This window comes from Galleria mellonella, unplaced genomic scaffold (genome assembly GCF_026898425.1).
Source record: "Galleria mellonella isolate WM207_F2 unplaced genomic scaffold, CSIRO_AGI_GalMel_v1 utg146, whole genome shotgun sequence".
NCBI classification, from domain to species: Eukaryota; Metazoa; Arthropoda; class Insecta; order Lepidoptera; family Pyralidae; genus Galleria; species Galleria mellonella.
This window is the reverse complement of record NW_026441999.1, coordinates 3,386,575-3,408,662: the sequence shown is the minus strand read 5'-3', so window position 1 is coordinate 3,408,662 and position 22,088 is coordinate 3,386,575. Positions and strand designations below refer to the sequence as shown.

Sequence of the window (22,088 nt, the reverse complement as noted above, 5' to 3'; positions counted from 1 at the left end):
CAATAAAGAGTTTATTATTATTATTATTAATAAACAACCTGCACCCTGTCGTCTTAGACATATTATGGGTAGCTATACGTTTACGAACTTATTTTGGGGACCTCGTTTACTACAGTTCATTATATTATATATTAGTCAATAAAACAATCGTGGATTGAATTTATGTCATAAATATTGTTTGCACTTTGAACTGAAACATTAAATTACGTATCGAATTTGTATTTGTAAATAAATATTTAACAGACTGATCTAAAAAGAATTGCGAAGTTTCTCGAACTGATCGAATGATGACGCTTACTTTAAAACAAAAACCATTAACTGTTTAGATTGTCTTCTCTTATTAAGTGCCTCATATCAGCTTTTTTAAATATTCCTTATATACTTGTACAGACATAGTCTAGTTGCAATTAGTTGCTATCACTATTAAAAATGAGATGTATGGATTGATGGATATTCGTTACTCTTTCACGCAAAAACTACTAAACGAATTTTAGTGGTATTTGAACGAAGTTGTACGTACACGAATAGTATATATCCTAATTTAGAACATGGGATACTTTTTTTTGTGGATAATAATGAAATGGTAATTCCGCCTGCACTATCGGTATACACTGGCGGGGCACAAGTGAGGGATGATTGCTGAGGATGAAAAGTAGATCAATTAGCCCATCGTGACGAATTCAATGGTAAATTAGTCACGACAGTCGACCTGATAAGGTATATTGATATCGATGGGGAGTAACCTCCCCATTACTAACAATCCCTTCCCCCAACGTGAGATACTTTATACTAGTTTAATTATAATAGAAATATAATATTAATATAAAATTTTTAACTACATTTCCAGGTTATTCAGTATACATCCAGACTCGCTACCGAACATATACAGCAGTTCAGAAATATATGGGGTCGTCAAAGATGGTTCCGTGTTGGATGGTATACGAATATCAGGTGTAAGTATGTGTATCTTTTGGGTGAAATCTCCTCAGAGAGTAGTATTAGAACTGCCTGCAAGTGGAACATGTTTTGAAAGTGTAACACAATTACTTCTTCCTGTGCAATATAGGCTAAGACTTAAGCCACATGACCAGCATGTCACTCCATCCTCCGTTTATGAGGAAATTCCTCCCCAATAGTGGGACATTATAATCCGCAGTGAAAATGACAAATGTATGCGATCTCATTTACAGATACTAGGCAATCAGCAAGCGGCGCTGGTTGGTCAGAACTGCCTGCAAGCGGGGCAGGCCAAGAACACGTACCGCAGTGGTTGTTTTCTGCTGTGCAACACGGGCTCCCGTCGGGTACAGTCCACCCATGGTCTCCTTACCACCGTGGCTTACCAGCTAGGACCAGATACGCCCGCTGTATATGCGCTTGAAGGTATTTATTTACTACTTTTAACACCTAACTTCATCCGCGTAACCGAAATATGTTTACTGACCAAGATAAAAAGTTGCCTATGTCCTTCTCCATCCCATTTGTTTATTATATATTTATAAAACACTTACATGGTGATTCAGTCGACCTTGGGGGGGGGGGGGGGGGGGGGGGCAAGGGATTGTTAGTAATGTGAAAATGTTCTATTTATACGTATTGTTGAATAGAGAATAAATAAACGAATACGAGCAGACTAAGAAGCATCCGTTCATGAGTATGACGGATGAGCCAGTCATCGTTTAACTTAATCATATTTTAGAGAACTCAACGACCTACTTGATCATACATACATACATACATATCTGTCACACCTGTCTCCCATTAGGGTAGGCAGAAACAATGGAACGCCAAATGCTTCGATTCAAACAAACCTCTTTCGCTTCTTCCACATTCATCAATCTTGTCATACACGCTCGTCGGTTACGGGTACTTTTAATTTGGCCCTTCTTAAGCACGTCGCCTATTTGGTCGACATACGTCCGTCTAGGGCGGCCCCTACCGACATCTCCATTCATTCTTGTTCGATAAATCTCTTTCGTAATTCTTCTTTCATCCATCCTCTCCAAATGACCAAACCAACGCAACATTCCTTTTTCGATTTTTGTCACTACATCGTCTTTCAGTCCACACTTCTCTCTAATCACACTGTTTCTTACTCTATCTTTTAAAGTAATACCACACATACTTCTCAAAGCTCTCATTTGTACAGCATTTATCTTACTTTCATGCTTCTTCTGCCATACCCACGATTCGCTTCCATACATGAGTGTACTTGATCACGCTGCCACTAATCAGGCCCTTACCTATATATAACAATTTGCAAAGAAGTTCGTTTATCTAATCTATTTATCACTCTTCCAGGCTCGATAGCAGTCGCTGGTGGTGCCATGAAGTTCCTCAGGGACAATTTGAAGCTAATTAAGGATGTAGTAAAGGATACGGAGCAAATAGCGGGGCAAGTGTTCTCGACTGGTGATGTGTACTTCGTCCCGGCGTTCAGTGGCTTATACGCGCCGTATTGGAGGAAAGACGCGAGGGGGTAAGTTTATTTATTCACCCATTTTTTTTATGCAACTTAGAATGGCAAACAAGCTGACGGCTCATCTGATGGAAAGTGGTAACCGTCGTCTATAGACATGAGCAGTACCATGGACATAACAGAGTATACTGTTTCACCCATGATACCCCCCATGCGTTGCCATTCCTGAGGACTCTGGTGTTATTTCTCTGTGCCCTGTAAATTCTCGCCATATCCCACCCTTCAAACCGAAACACAGCCATGCAAACACAACTGCTTCACGGTAGAAACACGAATGGGACAGAGGTACCCAAGCAATCGACTTTTGTACAAAGTCTCCCTCTGGTAAACATGAGCAGTACCATGGACATAACAGAGTATACTGTTTCGCACCATGATACCCCCCATTCGTTGTCATTCCTGAGGACTCAGGTGTTATTCCTCTATATGTATAAATCAATATAACTGGTTTTGCCAAGATTGATATCGTTTCTTTTCTGTGGAACACAATCATATATACTAGTATATATATACTAGACATCTTTTATTTTGTTTAACCCACAGATAAAACTGAACTAATCTTTTCTTATATATAATTAATAATATGCCTTTATCGGTCAACGGTGGGTTATACAAAATGAATCCTATTACGATTCGCATAAAGCTGATTTTTAATCCACAAATCAAAGATATAAAAGAATTATTTTTAAGATCTCCTTCATAATATTATAAACAATCATGATATAAATTGAACGGTATTTATGTATAATTTTTCGTTTTTCCCCAGAATTATCTGCGGTTTGACAGCGTTCACAACGAAGAATCACATCATTAGAGCTGCTTTGGAGGCCGTATGTTTTCAGACGAGGTGAGTTTACGGTATTAAACCGATTAATTACGGTATTATCGTCATGAACCGCTTCATAATAAATACCGCACTTACCCGCTTATTCATAAGTACTTAAATCTCTTTACAAATCTATTGTAACTGTTACATTGTTTTGTCACTTTCAAATTTACCAGAGGGAGACTTTGTACAAAAGTCGATTGCTTAGGTACCTCTGTCCCATTCGTGTTTCTACCGTGAAGTAGTTGTGTTTGCATGGCTGTGTTTCGGTTTGAAGGGTGGGATATGGCGAGAATTTACAGGGTACAGAGGAATAACACCAGAGTCCTCAGGAATGGCAACACAACGGGGGTGTCATGGGCGAAACAGTATACTCTATTATGTCCATGGTACTGCTCATGTCTATAGGCGACGGTTACCACTTTCCATCAGGTTGGCCATCAGCTTGATTGCCATTCTAAGTTATATAAAAAAAAATTGTGATAACTAAAAATATAAGTCATTGTAGAATACAGTTATTATTATTATTACAATCGTGAACTGTCCACTGCTGGACATAAGTTATAATACAATAGACTGGAATATAGTTTGGTAATAAAAAAATATTTATTCCACAGAGATATATTAGAAGCGATGAACAAAGACTGCGGGATGCCACTATCGAAGCTCCACGTGGACGGCAAAATGACGTCCAACAATTTACTAATGCAGTTGCAGGCCGACCTCATCGGTATACCAGTCTGTGAGTAATTTTATTAATATTTGATAATTTTTTTTACAACACAGGGGGCATACGAGTATGCGGCCTACCTGATGGTAAGTGACTACCGCCGCCCATGGTCACCCACAACACCTACGGCATTACAGGTGTATTTATTATTTATTTATTTACTCATTTATATCTACGATGCTATATAACATTCGGATAAAGAAATAATGACCTCAGTGGAATCGTAACCCCGTCTACGCTACAAGTTTACGCTGAATGGCATAACCCAGAACACACATTCACGAGGCAATTAAGAAAGGTTCATTTCTTAAATTGATTTGACTACGAATTAAACCCGATTCGTAGTTTTCCAGTTGATCATTTTCCCCTTCTGCTATATAGTGCGCGCCCATTCGTGGGACATGTCGGCGCTGGGCGCCGCCGTGGCGGCAGGGGGCGCTGTGGGCGTGTGGGCCGTGCAGAGGTGGCGCCGCCACCACACGCCTGCCGACACGTTCCTGCCCACCACCACTGATGACGGTAAGTTGTCCCAACCTTCCTACCACCGTTTGCAATAGTTAATTTATAGCATAGTTTCTCAACCATACCATTATACTTTGCCAATATGTTTTTTCTAAAGTTTCCCATTCATTTTACTTGTCATTTATCGCGAATTTCCCACAATTATATTTAAACCTTAGATTATTAGATAGAGTAAGTAGTAGTAAGTTTTTTTTTTTTTGTACAACTTAGAATGGCAAACAAGCTGACGGTCCACCTAATGTAAAGTGGTAACCGTCGTCTATAGACATGAGCAGTACCATGGACATAACAGAGTATACTGTTTCACCCATGATACCCCCCATGCGTTGCCATTCCTGAGGACTCAGGTGTTATTCCTCTGTACTCAGTAAATTCACGCCATATCCCACCTTTCAAACCGTAACACAGCCATGCAAACACAACTACTTCACGGTTACAAAAGTGAAACAGTTGAAATGTCAAAATTTTGTCAGCTAGTAGCTGACGCCATTTTTTTTAATTACAACAACCACGCTTTTTCAGTGTTGCGAGTAGTTGGATTAAAAATTACCCAAAACAGATAGTTTTTTTTTATTTGATAGTTATATTTTTTTTTCTGATATAATATACATACATACGTATGTATTATTTATAAATTAATGTACATACATATATTAGTTAAAGTGACAGCATTTTTAATTATTTAAGAACGAAAACATATTTTATATTTATATTTATACAAAAATAAGTTAAAAGTCATTACAAATCATGCACCGTTTATCTTGTTCTTTCAAATATATTCCTAAGAATATTTTATCGTTTTTATTTTGCAATTTAATTTTACAATATAATTTCTCCCGTATACTAAATAATAAATGTACATTATGGCAACCCTACTCACGCACATAGATAAAACATCGACCTTTTTTTGGCGAAGCATTTATATAGAGATACTCTGTCTATATAATCTAAGATCAAATTTGTAATATTATATTAATATTTATTATTTTTTCGTGTAATATGTGTTACACGTAATACTTTATTAATTTTCTCTGGGTCTTCTATTGCCCCCCTGAAAGTCTCAAATATAGTGTAAAGGGTATTCATATCTGTAGATGGTAGTTTAAAGTTTCCAAATACTATTTTACTAAACTTATTAAGACTTATTGTCTCTTTTAAAACTTACCTCTTAATTTAAAATGACATTTCAGATCGCGACGCGCGGTACACGAAATGGAAAATGGCCGTGCAACGCTCCCTAGGATGGGCGACGACTAAAAAATCTATCACGATGACAGGTCAGAACAAAAGAAATAGCATTATACAGCTTCCGAATCATAGCTTTGATAATATAACAGATAGGAAAAACTCGATCAACGATGAACAGACCATAGAGCAAGATAGTAGAAAGAACTCCCTCATAACTCATGTCATAGACAATCCAGTAAGTGTAGACGGAGAGATAAATGCGTACGAAGAACTACTTAAATACGCAGCGAGGAAATTCTCAATCCTAATCCCCTTTAGAACGCCTAAACACGAACATACCATATTGGATGACATAGATTACTTTATGAATAAAAAGGAATGTGACTATGGTATGTGTCAATGTTGTCCTATAGAGAAAAAGTTGCAAACAAATTGGCAATCCATAGAGGATATTATAGAGAACGATCCAGAGATAATATTCGATAGTGACAATAATCCTATTGTCGTTGAACGGGTCAGAAGTCATCTGTGATATTTAATAGTAAAAATTTAATATTTAAGCAGGTTATAAATAAAAAAAAATTTATTGAATATCATTAATACCAATGTTTAAAAATTATAATAAGGACAGAATAATAAAAAAGGTAAAATTAGATAATAATAAGGTGGAGCAAACTAAATACAAAATAAAAATTTTGCAGTTAGTTACTTTTGCAATTAGGCAGTTAGTTATGAATTAACTATTCGGCCAATAACTTAATATATACCAAAATATATAAGGTAAAATTGAAACTATAGAAAGGGGAAAAATATAATATTAATTCAATTATAAATATAGAGAAATAGAACAGCTTTCCTCAAAGTTGGGTGTAAATGAAAATAAATTCCAAACTTTGTAATGGTTTCGGAACGTTTCAAAAATTATTTTCGTGAATTAACACACAGATATGGATGAAATGTTGCAATTGCAACGTCTTTTGTATAATTTTTATCTCTAAATTTGTGTCGAAAAAGTTTAAGGAATAGACAAAAACAGCGTCAGAGCAGGCGGTAAATTCTGGAGGGTTTCATTCGGGAGAGGGCTTGTATAACTTAAAAAATATGTAAACGGGAACACAAATTAATTAGTCCGTTTCTATGACTGTGTTTTAACCAAGGTTGCCAGATGCAAATTTAAATTTTTACCCAAACATCAAAAATATTAGTTCCTAATCAGAAAAAAGGCTATTCCTTCTGTTTCTACTTTTAGTTTACCTACCCGCTCCTTATTTCATTCTCTGTTGTGCTACCTTCATTTATAGTGTATTTATATACTATAAAATATAAATACAGTAAAAATTACTATACAATTTATAAGTACCAAGACTATCCAAAAAACTGCCAAAATGTCTCCAAACCCATTCCTCCAAGAATTTAATTTCTCCAAAATTTCGCAAAATGGAATTTTTTACCCAAAATTGTGAAAAAAAATACTCAAGCAACGTTGGTTTTGACCCATGTATAGGATTGTTGTACCCTTTTCGTTATACCTTATTTATAATAAAAATTTTACATACTTGTGTACTTAAACATTTTTTATGAGAAGGAATGCTAATTACTGGTGTTGCCTATTTCAAAAACTATTTCAACAAGAATTTAAAAAATATTCTTTCGACTACTTCGGTAATCGGTCCATTTAATTGTTATATGGGCATAAAAGAAAAAAAAAAATATTTCAAATAAAAAAAATAGTAGAAACAATGTTTATAAAATCAAATAGACTTAATTAATTTTATAAAATTTAAATACAAATAGATTTATTACTCGCATCCTAAACTATAATTTATTTCTTATTTCTAGGTAGGAAATATAAAAAAATATATTACATGAATATAACCTCAAGGAGGTTCAAAACTTAATAATAAAACCAATGGATTATCAAAATAAAACGTACATATATTAATTTAAATTATATGTAGTTTAGAGATTATGTTTTTATAGCTAGTATTGTTGATCTGAAAATTTAATTATATTTTGATATAAGATTAAAAATATTTATACATTATTCAATTATTTGTATAAGTAGGATATTATTACTGTATTCGGTTTTTACTAACAAATATCTTAAGTTCTTATTAACATCTATCAAATAAATGTATTATTTTTTCCTCTACTGGGTTTTTCATTTCCACTCCTTGCATGAGATTTTTTTAATTATTTTTTTACTGGGAACTCATTGGACCTTTTTATTAATATTTTTCTTAATACTTATATGGGTTTTGCATTTTAAATTTGAAACTAGAATATATGTTACTTTTTATTTTCCACTCGTTTCGAAATTTAAATTCGTCCTAGATTTAAGAAGAAAAAACTTAGTATGGTGCCAGTGTTTTCAGATGTTCATTTGTAAAAAAAAATTGTTCTGTTTTAAAGAAAAGACGAGAAAATATATTTTTAAATATATTAGTTCGTTTACACTACACATATCGACATACTCAATCTCATTTCACATTTCATAACTTACGATTCAGTCATTTTTACACAAGCTTAGCAATATAAACATATGCTGTTTATAAAATAAATTTAAGGGCTATAAATTTGTTAGTCACTTGTACTGGCTGCCAAAAATTACAGATATATAACAATGCAAGTAACACGCTTACAAGCTTGTATCTATTTTTTTAATATATTATCGTCCACATATATACATATTACACAGGTAACTAGAATTTTTTATTTTAATTTGTATTGAAATTAATGTGTGAAGAAATAATACCTAATAATAATTACTAAATAAATAACGTATTTCTAAAATTTTACAGTTGTGCTCTTTTCTATTTCAAACTTTGTATTTATTTTGCAGTACAGATAAGTTTTGATTCAATTTTTTATTATTTAATTAGAACTAAAAAAAGTAATAAATGTATGTCTTGTGCTTGTCTAGCTGATTTGATAACCTTTACTATTTTTTTTAACTATTTTTTTATTTATTTTTTTCAGAGGAAAGATACAGACTTCTTGCATCGATACCAGCGACGTTATACATCATAGGCAGCTTTACAATGCTAGTCGTATCAACTATGCTCAACAACAGGTGAAAAACGAAATGCAACTTAATTGTTTATTAGATAATGTTCATTTTTAAATAATTGCAATCAAATGTTTTTTTTTTTCGACATTTCAAATTAATAAGTTTGACATGACATCAATTTGTGTAGATAGACTTGTGTAGGTAGACTTTACGAAACCAATGATAAAAATCAAGTCGCTAGCAAACGAGCTGCATAAGCAATTTCTTTTTTATAGTTAAATTGCTTTTTAATTGCCATTTAAAAGTGATTAGCTGTATAAGAGAGTTATAAAAGTTGTATAATATAGTTGTTATGCTATTTGCGTACAAGAATATTCTAAAAAAATTTAAAACCAAATAAAAATACAATATTAAATTTAGACTGCTAATAGATCGAGCGCCAAAGTGTTTAGTAAATTTATTTAAATGATTAAAAGCATGAGTATTTATTTGGTCAATATACAATTACATTTTTTAAATCTATCTATTTATTAAAGATCATATTCTTAGCGCAGATTATATATTTTAGTACCATAAAGTACCAAAGTGACATATAGTCTCTGTTCTTAGCATTACACTGTAAGTAATTCAATCGTTAACAGCCAAAGAATAAATATAATGTAAGTAAAAATTAAATATTAAATGTTATAAGATTGACAAATAAATGTAACACATTAATCATCACAATTTGTATAATAATTGATGTTCATACAAACAATTTTAAAATATACACAAATCACTTCCCTTATCGACTTTAGAAAATTGCATTTTAGCTTCGAAAGAAAATTAGATATACTTTTTTAAGCTATTAGGCATGGGTAATATCTGTACAATATCTATATATTGGATATTCCACTGGATATTGACGGCGGAAAAATGGTAAACATTCATTTCGACATCGCTCTTAAAATCCATATTTATGTTCATTCCGACTGGGTGCCTCATTTTGATATATATTGGAGAACAGCTATTTATTTTAAATCCGTTGTTGAATCAATATATAGATATTATTACTACAATATATAATAATATATATAATATAGATACCGCTGTACCCATTTACCATTACCATTACCATTGTTACCCATTCCTATTAAGAATACTTATTTTGACAACTAATATGTCACAATATGGCGAGTGGTCATTCCTATTCTTATTTTGTTTGTGTTGTGCAATAAAGAATCGTATATATAAGGTCTTAAATCATGAAAATTTACAAAATATAGTGATTTTTTACAATTTTTTTTTTTAATGTGAATACACAATATTAGACCGTAATACGTTATCAATAAAAACAATAACAAATATTTGCTTATATTATTTCATAAAAGATGTGCCGAGTTTATTTTTTAAATATTTCAATTTTTTTTTTTTTTATGTATAAAAACAGTGTGTAGATTCTTAAACAAATATTGTATGATTGTAATTGAAGTCAAAAAGACTAGATAGTTAATAAATAATGGCATAGATTGGTTGGAAAATGGTTGAAAATGTTGACAGAGTTCAAAATGGATAACTGGAATTAAGGTTTTAAAAAATGGAATTGGTAAGATTTTGGAATACTGAGAAAAAAGATTTATGCATAAACACTGGTATTATTATAAGTACATTTAAATTAATTTGAAACCGTGACAATGATTGAAAAAATTAGTTTTGGAATTGGAAAATTGATAATTTAAAATGGAAGATTTGGAATTGGATTTTGACAAATTAAGGATGATCGAAAAAATTGAACGTTTGTGTAAGCCATTGCTGAAAGTAGAATAATTAAGGAGAAAATGTAATATTTTATGTATACCATTAGATTATATAGATAGAGCATCGAGTCTCAAAAACGGGTTTGTCAGATAATTGTCAAATTAGCCGACTCTTTTTTTCATCAGTATTCTATATACTTACGCATAAAATGTATCTTGACGTATTATTTAATAAATAAAATTAATGTTTACGCATTAAAAAGATATAGAATTTATAAGACAAAATAACAATATAAAAGTTGTAAAGGAATCACCCATAACTTTTTATCACGCAAATTTGTATGAAACAATTGACTGGTTTTTCTTGAAGTATGTTATATCTATGGAGACACTATATCTATATAATCTAAATGTGTACCTTATAAAAGATTCCCATGAAGTAATTCCACTGTCTGTCAACCTGTTATAATTAGTAAAACCTCAACTAGATGAGTGGCAAACAAACCTGTCGATAGAATCGTTATCGCTACCTAATCCGTGAGATAGAACGAGATGGTGACGTTTGGTGTCTCGTTTTTTGCCACACATACACTAACAGAAACTATTTTATCGATAGTTCGTTTGTCTACAGAAATTGGACTTTAATCGTGTACAAAACTCCCATGTTAGATTTATTACAATGAATTTATGTGTTCTATATTGAGAGACAAAAAGTACGCTGCATAGTTCATTAGTGAGTAAGGATCTTATTTGTAGTATATAAGTTAATGGTTTTATTATATATATATGTTATATATCCAATTATATTTGTTCTTTTATATATTGCTCGTCATTCCTATTAATATATAAAATAATGAGTATAATTTGAGTTCATTCAATTTAGAATACCAAAACACTTCCATTTTTTATTACGATTTGTTGTACTTACCAATTGTTGTTGTATTGTAATTGTTTTTATATAGGTTTTTTAATATTATAGGTTGTAATAAATTAGGCTCTGTGTAAACGATACATGAATTATTATTCGGATGATGTTGCAACATTTTTAGTCAATTTAATTCGTTAAATGTTTCAATATACTTGTTTTGAAAATATAATAAAATTTTATGGAAATTATCACAGAAACACTCTCTAAATGTTTATAATTAATAATTTTAAATAACAAATCGAAACATACAGTCGTTAAATCGATTTTAATTTGTACTACTATTGAACATCAGCATACCATATCCATCATTATCATCATCATCATCATCATCATCATCATATCAGCTTTTAACTGTCCACTGCTGAACATAAGCTCCTCCCCCCCCATGGGTGGTTTTGCCAGTAGTTGCACCGCTTGACTGGTGGTTTGGCAACCGCAGTTAGGCTTTAGAGATGTTCGAAGAGGATCGCTGCTGTCCATCCCTCGCCCTTCCTTAGTCGCCTCTTACGACACCTACGGAAAAGGAAGGGATGGTCTATTCTGTGCCGGGATCATACAGATACTGTCAAGTCGGATAATTGCAAAACTAATGTTAAGAAAGTTCTATTAAAACAAACTATGTACACGATATTCCGTGCATTGTAGCACGATGCGAATGACAGCTCATACTTTGACAGCTTTTAGAGTAATATTCTAAAAGAACTATGCGTATTGAGTGACATTTCATGAATCGATCTATGGCCGCATTTACACTTGTAAATAGGCATAGGTAACATGGATACCGATCCGATATCTATATATTGGGTTACTCTGGAAATAGATGGCGGAAAAAAGGTTCATATCAATCTGATATTTATTTCCGAATTTGTTAAAAGTCCGTTAAATATTGGATAATATTAGTCTTTTTGAATAACAGACTTTTAACATATTTATTACTGGACCAGTATATATATATATATTGTAACAAAAATATTTAGAAATTGCTGCACATTACCCATCCCTACTTGTAAATTTGTTTGCCTGCTAATAACTGAGAGGCTCTGGTCATATACGCCTATGCCTGTAAGTGAAAATGTGGCCTAATGACATATGTTTCACTTTGTATACTTACCTAAACTTTTTTTTTTAAGATACGTTATTAGCTCAAGCAACAACTAAAAAATTATTACCCACCGACGGCACACATAAGCATTTCACATTGTCACACTATCAAATAATTTAAAAAAAGAATGATTATAACAATAAAAATAAATAAGATGGCCAGTGTTTGTTATTTGCGAAGTTAATGTAAATTCAATTCCGTTAATGTAAATTCCTTATACAGAAATGTTCGTATAATAAATTTTTGTAATGTATTTTGTTGCATGGATTCCCTGAACACATTTAAATATATACATGCCATTCATCGCAGTAGCCAACGATATTATAAAATTGACGATTTGTTACGTAGATACTAAATATATTTGTTGGGTTTTTTTTTTATTGTTTTATTTTTATATCCATTTATTACTGTAATGAGGATATCCGCAAATATAACCAAATTCACCGACATAGTCCGAAGGATAAGCAGGCTAAAGTGACAGTGGCCTGGTATGTGACTAGGCCACAGCTCTAAGTACCGACAACCGACGGTGAAGAAATGTTCTTGAAGGGGGCCCCGTACGAGCAAACGCAGTGTAGGACGACCCCCTACTAGATGGAGTGACAAATTTAAATGCATTTAAGTCAATGGTTACAAGTGGCTCAGATCCGTCTTTTATGGCAGTCTATGGGGGAGGCCTATGTTTCCTACTTGAGCTATTTAGTCAACAACTTTTCTTTTTTTTATGGAAATAAATTGTTTAAAAACAAAAAAGAATAAAATAATATTAGATATAATTATGATTAGTCAGATTAAAGGAACAAAATTATTATCAAATTTAGCCCTGTATACCTTCAAAACTATGATTTTCTATATTACATTGTAGTAATACTACCTCCATTATATTGTTTCGAATATTTATTGCCCTTGTCATTTATCAACAGTTATTATTTCTGCTCCTTATTTAATCACTTCTCACTCGTTCTCTCATTTTATTATTAATTCCTTTTCCTATTTCCATTTTCCTTTACTTCTTTATTTAATATCCCGACTCATTTCCTTATTTTAATAGCATAATGAGCAACAACCTCTACCAATTTGAATAAAAATAACAAAAACATTAGGGGCTATGTTATAATATTGAAGAAAAAGCGATATTCTGGTAGGGTCTCGAGCCTGTGAACTGGAACGTAAGTAATAATAGATAAACTACGAGAAAATCAAATTTAAAAGAGTAACTGCCGAGTTTCTTGCCAGTTCTTCTTAGCAGGAAATTGATTTTTAGGTTTTTCATAAAGTGGAATAGTGGAATGGCCTATCGGAATTCGCTGGCGTAGTGAGAAATGTCAGATGCGGATGCATCTGACATTTCTCAATGGCAGGCTTTTTTTATGGTAACCCCGCTTGTGTTAACGGTATAAGCTGGCGGGGCACCAGTGAGGAATAATTGGAGAGAATGAAAAGACAGGTCAGTTAGCCCATCGTGATGAATATATCTGGAATTCAGAACGATAGTTTCCAGAGGGAATCACGAGGAGGTCGACCTGACAGGGTATATTGCTAGCAATTGGGCTGGTAGCTCCCATTATTAACAATCCCTTCCCCCCATGAAAACGGGCTAGTTAGCTTACCTTGATGAATTCAACTAGAATTAATCACGATGATTTCCAAGGAACCGTGGGGAGGTCGATCTGATGGGGTATATTCTCTCTGAGTTTAAGATTTTATTAATTAACACACATAAGTTGCAAAAAATGAATATGATATTAATTTTGAAATCTAGAGTAAAAGGATTAATATCAAATATAGTGACAAAATCATGTTGATAAAGTAATAGAATCCAGAACTATTTTATTCACAGAATTTTGGTCTGTTTATCTATATGTTTGTTTCGAAATTACGCAAGAACTATTGCAGCAAAATGATATGGTTTTTATAGTTGTGTACCTGAAGGTTTAACTTAAAATCTGGTGTATATTTTATTACATATTTTAAAAGATTCCATATGAAGTTTGTTTTCGTCTGCTGAGATTAAAAGTATTTATCCAAAGCCGTAAAAGTTGCCTATTCAAAAAAGTTTGCAGCTACTGTCAAAGTCACGAGATGTTATTTTATCTGAATATAAACAAAATTTAAAATTAAAAAAATTATAAGTTCTTTCCAATATCTACAAAGTGATTATCGTCTGATAAAAAGTATAAACTAAATTTAAAACCGGTCAGTGGATAGGCTTATAGGTGACTCTAGAATTATGTTTCCGCTGATTATTATATAAAAATTAATTCTTATATTATTTATTTATTTTTTCTATTGAAACTAAAATGAGTGATATAAAAAGTTTACCTGTAGAGACATTCATAGAAATACTTATAAATACGGATGGTATCACAGTTGGTAAGTGTCGGAGAGTTTGTAAGGAATGGAAAGAAGTTATTGACGAGAACGACTTGATTTGGCAAGAAATCTGTCGAAAGGAATGTAAATATTCCTCCAGAATTGCTAAAAAGAAAGCAGGCAACGATTGCAACTGGTATCATGTGTATAAAAATCTCAGAATGTGGTCTCACGTTACATCTTATCAAAGAAATGTGAGGGAGTTTTATAATTTTTCTTTGCATGACAAGACTCATGCATTGCCAGTTGATTACAATATATTACCATTGAAAGATACTAGAGGTGTCGTTCTATATGATATGAGTACTTTAAAGTATATACCGGTATCAGTTCCTGAGAGAAGTTGTCTGAAAATTGAAAATAACAATTTTGTGACCATCATACTATTAAAGTCAGGCTTATTTTTGCAAAGGACTGTGCAAAATGACGAACAGATGAGCGAGGCATTTTTTAAAGCCGACAATTTCGTCCTAGCATATGACATTTTGTATTTTTTTAATAATAGAGATGTGTATAGATGTGATTTGAGAATAAATAATTTGTCCTCACATTTAATATTACATTGTGACTATGATATCAAAGCTATGCAATATGATAATGGTACATTGCATTTGTTTACTGACTGCGGAAGGATTGTTAATTTTGGAAAAGATAAGAAAGTGACTGTAAAGTCTATAGACTGTCCACCTGAGTGGGTGAAACAAATAAAACATGTATCTGTGATAAATGACAAGAACTTTGTTTGCTATTCACGAAATCTGTTTAAAATCGAGACAAATAAATACCAACATTTATATTTGGATTTCCCTCTGATTACGGCATTGTTTTTTTATGCTGATATAGTTTTAATAGGCACAAGGGCTGGGGAAATACTGCTATATCGTTTGGCAAGTCAAAAAAGAGCAATCAAACCTATTTTTGAAGAGATAGCTGTGTTGCCAGATGGGAAATTTGCTGTTCAGTTAGATGTGTGTGAGAGAAAGACAGGACCAGTTATAGTGGTGGCAACATTCTTTGAAATAATGCTTATAGAAATTGATTTCTTTTCACATGTAAGTTTTTACATTATATATTTACTTATGATTTTGAAATGAACCAACGCTGGCACTATTAATAGTTTTGTTTTGTTTTAATACCATTATTAAGAATCCCACTTCTTGAAATTCACTAATGTATGTTTTATTTGTAACTAAGTTTTATAAGCAACTTTTCTTGCTGTCTAGTATACATGATAAACAGTGGCTACTTTGCATGCATATGTGGGATGTAGAAGGAGCCTCTTTTGTATGCCCAATACTATGTGATGCCGAATTTAATAATGATTAATAATGATAGTAAGGGATGTAAATGTAAATGATGGGGTAAAAATATTTGGAATACAACAATAAAGGCTTCATATTATCTTGGTAACTCAAACAAAGTTGAGGATAAAGAGTCAATATTGGATTTATATATATAATCTAGTTGCCCAATTGCAATTAACTTTCATGTGTATCTGTGTTTGTTATTAATCTATATCTTTTTTTTTTTCAGGAGAAACAAGGGAAAATATCTTTTGGCTCAGATAAATTATGTATGTATAAAAGATTATCAAGATTAAAAGACAGACTGAATGTGAATTAAGTCATAGATGAAATATTTTTATTATTTTGAAGCCAAAAATTTTATTCTCATTTAAAAAAAAAATATTTTAACAATTATTTATTTATTGTTTAAGTAGATTAACATGAAATATTATTATTGTTTTTTTTTTTTGTAGTTTAACATAATATTTGTACATAAATTAATTGTAAAATATTAATTTATTTAAAAATTAAGTATAATTTAAAATGGTTATGTAATAGTATGTTGATGTTGTAAATGTTGATAAAAAATAAATAAAATGATAAATTGTTTTTAGTTTTTATATGAAATTGTAACTTAGTATCAATTTAAATCAAAATTTGAATACTAATGTGAACAACATAACATGATGTCTTGCAAATTACTTCTTTTATGAATGAAATATAGGAAATATTTTTTCAATTGCAATGAAAATTGAGAAATTAATATAAAACCAACACGGGACTGAATTCTGCTGATTTCATGATGAAATTTGATTCAGAATTCGTGAAGACAACACGTAATATAGGCGTAAAAAGAAACAAGTAAAATTAATAAGTAAAATTGACAAGGCGTCAAAGTAATTTAATTATTGCTTCATGCAACCAAAAAGTTTTTTGCCCTACCATAAACTTGAATTTACCAGACGAAGTAATTAACAAATTTATTTTCAATACAGTTTTAGTGTATTAAACTAGTATCACTAGATGGCGTTATATAAAATTTGAAACTCGATATGTTTATGTAAAGGTTAAAAATAATAGTTTATTAAGCTACTATTATGACATTGCATAACACCCCATTAGTCCGAAGGACGTGGCAATCAATATTTTTGACTCCCGACAGCTCTACGCATTTTATGCTAGTGCCTAGGGATGTGACATCGTTCCGAAAACATCGATGTTAAAAAATATCCTTAATAAAAACGATGTATTAATATTTTAATTTTTTTTTTTCACCATTACTCGTCTTAAAACATGGTTAGAGAAATTTTAATGAACATAAAGTAGGTAACTAGATTCACATATTCAATCAAGTGTTTTAGCTATAACTACGTCTTAAAATACGTATAGTAAACAGTTTAGAATTATACATGCATGTGTGTTACTTTTGTATCCCTAGTAGCGCCAGGAATTGCAATAATATGAAATTAAATGGATATAATAACAACATCTTATAATAAATAACAAATATATATTATTTCGCGGATTACAATTTATAAAATTACGATTACGTTTATAAAAAGTATTAAATTAATAATAATGTAACTATCCGCCGTCTACATATAATTCAATGTGACGGTTATGCACATGGTACCCCTTATGAGGTTACCATGCCTGAAGAGGAACCAGAGGGAGACTTTGTACAAAAGTCGATTGCTTGCGATTGCTGTCCCATTCGTGTTTCAACCGTGAAGCAGTTGTGTTTGCATGCTGTGTTTCGGTTTGAAGGGTGGGATATGGCGTGAATTTACTGGGTACAGAGGAATAACACCTGAGTCCTCAGGAATGGCAACGCATGGGAGGTATCATGGGCGAAACAGTATACTCTGTTATGTCCATGGTACTGCTCATGTCTATAGGCGACGGTTACCACTTTCCATCAGGTGGGCCGTCAGCTTGTTTGCCATTCTAAGTTGTATAAAAAAAAAAGACTAAGGTCCTGTAATTACACTACTTTCCTATTAGCCACTTATGCAAGTAATCCTTTAGACTAAAGCAAAGCTAAAATGAAGAATTATTTTTAGCAGTCCATGTATGTTTCTATTTATATATTTAAACTATTATACTTACCATTCAAATCTCAGTCCTATAGCTAGCAATATATCTTGTCAGGTCGACCTCCACATGGTTCTCCCTGGAAACTATCGTGCCTTTTCATTCTCACCTGTCAACCCTCACTGGTAGCGTATATCCTTAGCGCAGGTGGGATTGCCATTCCATTATCATCCATTAAAAAACCCATTCAGCTTTGGGAGAAAAGGGAATGGAAATTAGCCGCCTTATTGCTAGCAATAGCTATCAGGTTAACATTCATGCGGTTACCCCTAGAAACCATCTTGGTTAATTATTTATGAATTCGTTGCTAAATGCCAACTGACCTGCTTTCATCCTCACCTATCATCATTTACTGGTGCCCCGCAAACTTATAGCAAAAGCGCAATATATAATTCCATTATCACCCATTAAAAAAAGTCATTTAACTTGCAATTTCAGCTAAGAAAAATCTGGCAAGAAACACAGCTGATGTTCTTTTTTTGAATTACTTCGAATATCGAATACGGGATCCGAGATTCTGAAAGGTATTAAATTAAATGAAGCACGCGAAGCTTTGAACTTTCTAGACTAGTTTGAAGTAAGTATCTACTTATTCCTACATAGCCCCAAGCACAATCCTTTAAGGAACCAGAGATTTTCCTGTTTGCTAGTACAGACATCGAGTGTCTTTTTTTATTTCATGCTATTACCGACAGAAAATAAATCCGACTTTTTTATTATGTTTAATAATATTATTAATAATATAAAAGTACTCACGAATGTAATCCTAAACAGGATAGTCAGAGCCATTTGTCGACTGTTACCGTTGTAGTGCACGTAACAATAGGTCCATCCCAGAATTGTATGGTGTAGACATGAGTAATATGGTAACCAATCCAATATTTATACATTGGGCTTCTCTGGACATCGATTTGCGGAAAAAAAGGCCATCACCCATTTCGTTATCGTCCATGTCGATCGGATATCTACTTTAAAATACGTTAAAAGTTTGTTATCTATTATTTTTGGATAACAAACTTTTAACATATTCGTTATTGGGCTAATATATATGAGTAGATATTCGCGACAACGTTCGGCATTCTCTCCGACTCTATGGCCGCAATACAGACAGTAATAAATCCTGGAACTTTCCACCCATTAGCAGTAGAATTTCGAAAAAAGCATAAAATTGTAACAAAAGAACAAAATAAAATAATAAAATTGTATTGAATTGATCACATGCTGGGTGGGAAGGAAATGAGAGAGCCCCGTCTCATTTGTCAAGCGTTTGATTAGAGATCAAACGATTGAGGAGTGGGACGAGAGGTATCGGTCGGGGGGGGACGGCTTCTGGAACCAAAATGTTTTTACCAGATGTAATGAGCGCGTACAGGATTGTCGGTAAAACTCAAGCAAACATATACACAGCACAATTACTCACGGGACACGGTGGGTTCGCTGCGTATTTACACCGTTTTCGGTGTCGGGAGGACCCGTCGTGCCCTTGTGATCATACACAACCAGAGAGCAATTAAACATATAATATCAGAATGTCCTCGTTTCGGGGAAATGCGAAGGAAATTGGAAGTAGAAATTGAAATAAAACCAGACGAGGAAGAGTATATAGGAATAATGGCTAATAATAAGAAGCGTAAGCTATTCCTAGAATATAGTATAAAAATAGTAAATAGAAATTATGTTAGTAAATAAGTTATATTAAATAAGTATACTGAGTATACTCAGGCAATATAAATGTTAATGTTATCAACTAGAAATAAGGAAATAGCAATAAATAAAATGTAATAAGTCAGTCGAATATCAACAAAATAATAGAAAATAAATAGTACCCAAAAATCCTGAAATCCTACCTAAATCTGAAAGGTACATGTAAGAAAAAGTATGTATGAATGTCAAAATCCTGGAAATCAATATCAGGGTATATATGTATTTAAATATATATATATATATATATAAATATTATAACTAAAATACGTATGTATATATTGCTATATATTATATTACTCACTCCTTGTACGGTGCTCAGTCCCGGATGTGACCGAAGCATCGCAAAGATATCTCTGATAATACATATAATATGTGCATTTTTAAGAGACCAGATTACCTTTGGAAGTTAATATTAGATACATTGACGTATGTCAATGTATCTAATACTGTCGTTGTTGGATTTCGTTCTTGAGGACTATGGGGCTACATCTCCATATCCTGTAATTTTGCTGCTTTAACTCCCACTCTATGAACCGAAATACTCTCATAAAAACAGCCGTGTAGCAACAAAAATACGAGTAAGACAGACGTACCTGAATAGATAGGGAAGTTTTGTAGATACATAGTTTTTTTTTAACACAGGGGGCAAACGAGCATGCGGCTCACCTGATGGTAAGTATATGATAGATTATTTATTCACCATTGTTGTACCAGCTGTTAACTGTCCAATGCTGAACATAGCTTCCTCATAAGGGGGGTTCTGTCAGTATTTGCCACGCTTTGCAAGCGGGTTGGCAACCGCCATTAGGTTTTGGAGATGTTTTAAGAGGGACGCTGTTGCATATACCGCGCCCATTTATTTACTATTATAAGCAAATTCATGAATTATCATGAATTTTTAAGCAAAACAAAGTTTGTAGATGGTTTTATGTTACTCTATTGGTGAAAAGGCAACCACCTCATTAAGCTGCGGAGTACCCGTAGCGCTGATTTTCTGCTGGTAATTGGTGCAATTTCCCATTTGGTAAAATACGTAGATAGTAACTGAATATTGGTGTGCATTCGATTAAAATAACTAATGCAGCAACGTCAGTAACTGTCGCCCAGTAGCATTTATCAAACTGAAGTAAAATCCATTCGTTTTGTTAGAAAGATATTGTATTGAATTTTCGAATCCAAATTCCAACATTGGCTAGGTTTGGGGATTTTCTATTTTCTAAGGTGATCGAGATTGAAAATATTCATGACAAGGTTGGATAAGGCAATCCAGAAATGTATTTAATAGGATTTCAACTGTATTAAAAAATATGGACAGTCTTAATTCATTTGTAGGTATTTTTTTTATGTTATCTCATAACTTGTAAACTTATAAACATTTAGATTTTTTTTCAACCGACATCAAAAAAAAGGTGATTCTCAATTCACTTATTTTTTTTTTTGATGGATGATAATGGTATGGTAACCCCGCCTGCGCTAACGGTATACGCTTGCGGAGCACCAGTGAAGGGTGATAGATGAGAATGAAAACAGGCCAGTTAACCCATCATGAAGAATTCATCAGGAATTAACCATGATAGTTTCCAGGGAGAACCGCGAAGATGTCGACCTGGTTACGTATATTGCTAGCAGTGGGATTCTCAGTCTTTATTACTAACAATCCCTTTCCCCCAATTCACTTATAGTTTTTTTATGTTTGTTAACTCATAACTCCGTCAGTTCTAAACCGTTTTGGATTTTTTTTAGCCAAAAAGATATATACTATGCGCCGCAGTGGACAATTAACGGATGCTATGAATGTATGCATGAAAATACCCAAGCAAGTTACACAAAATGCTTTCAAACAAAATTCTGATACAACACCACAAAAAAACCATGTCAGCCGCGACAAAATTAATTGTTTTGAATTATAAATTACTGAGACAATTTTGATTGAATCCTTTCAGATAATAATTAAAGTTTTTTCAATTTCAAGTTTCCAGTCATTTTGAATTGAAAACTATACTACCTATTTATATTGCCATTAATATTTACATATTTAAAAATGAAACGTTTACAATGGAATATATTGAAATAGTTAAAGGTAAATTGAAATAGGGCAGGGTACCTAGGA

At 32.6% G+C, this 22,088-nt stretch overlaps 2 protein-coding genes across 4 annotated transcripts in view; both read left to right on the top strand.

The window, feature by feature from the left end:
- Nucleotides 1-12,895, top strand: part of LOC113523217 (glycerol kinase) — a 52,777-nt gene extending 39,882 nt beyond the window's left edge. For 2 of the 3 annotated variants that reach the window (XM_026909098.3, XM_026909097.3), the window contains exons 7-13: nucleotides 848-953; nucleotides 1,191-1,383; nucleotides 2,302-2,479; nucleotides 3,246-3,326; nucleotides 3,923-4,047; nucleotides 4,417-4,554; nucleotides 5,748-7,897. In XM_026909098.3, coding sequence (XP_026764899.1) covers nucleotides 848-953; nucleotides 1,191-1,383; nucleotides 2,302-2,479; nucleotides 3,246-3,326; nucleotides 3,923-4,047; nucleotides 4,417-4,554; nucleotides 5,748-6,277 — 1,351 coding nt within the window. In that variant the 3' untranslated portion in view covers nucleotides 6,278-7,897. Of the gene's footprint in view, nucleotides 1-847; nucleotides 954-1,190; nucleotides 1,384-2,301; nucleotides 2,480-3,245; nucleotides 3,327-3,922; nucleotides 4,048-4,416; nucleotides 4,555-5,747; nucleotides 7,898-8,724 lie in introns of those variants that run through there. The other variant, XM_026909099.3, reaches the window with a different exon arrangement.
- Nucleotides 12,896-14,570: 1,675 nt separating this feature from the next.
- Nucleotides 14,571-16,785, top strand: LOC113521123 (uncharacterized). Its single transcript, XM_026906556.3, has 2 exons — nucleotides 14,571-15,946; nucleotides 16,428-16,785. The coding sequence occupies exons 1-2, from the start codon at nucleotides 14,822-14,824 to the stop codon at nucleotides 16,515-16,517; spliced, it is 1,215 nt and encodes a 404-aa protein (XP_026762357.2). The 5' UTR covers nucleotides 14,571-14,821; the 3' UTR covers nucleotides 16,518-16,785.
- Nucleotides 16,786-22,088: the final 5,303 nt, after the last annotated feature.

Excerpts from the sequence above, each read along its gene's own strand:
- LOC113521123 (XM_026906556.3), top strand. The coding sequence starts at position 14,822 with ATGAGTGATATAAAAAGTTTACCTGTAGAGACATTCATAGAAATACTT. Across the intron at positions 15,947-16,427 it reads AAATTGATTTCTTTTCACAT|GAGAAACAAGGGAAAATATC; the intron begins GTAAGTTTTTAC and ends TTTTTTTTTCAG.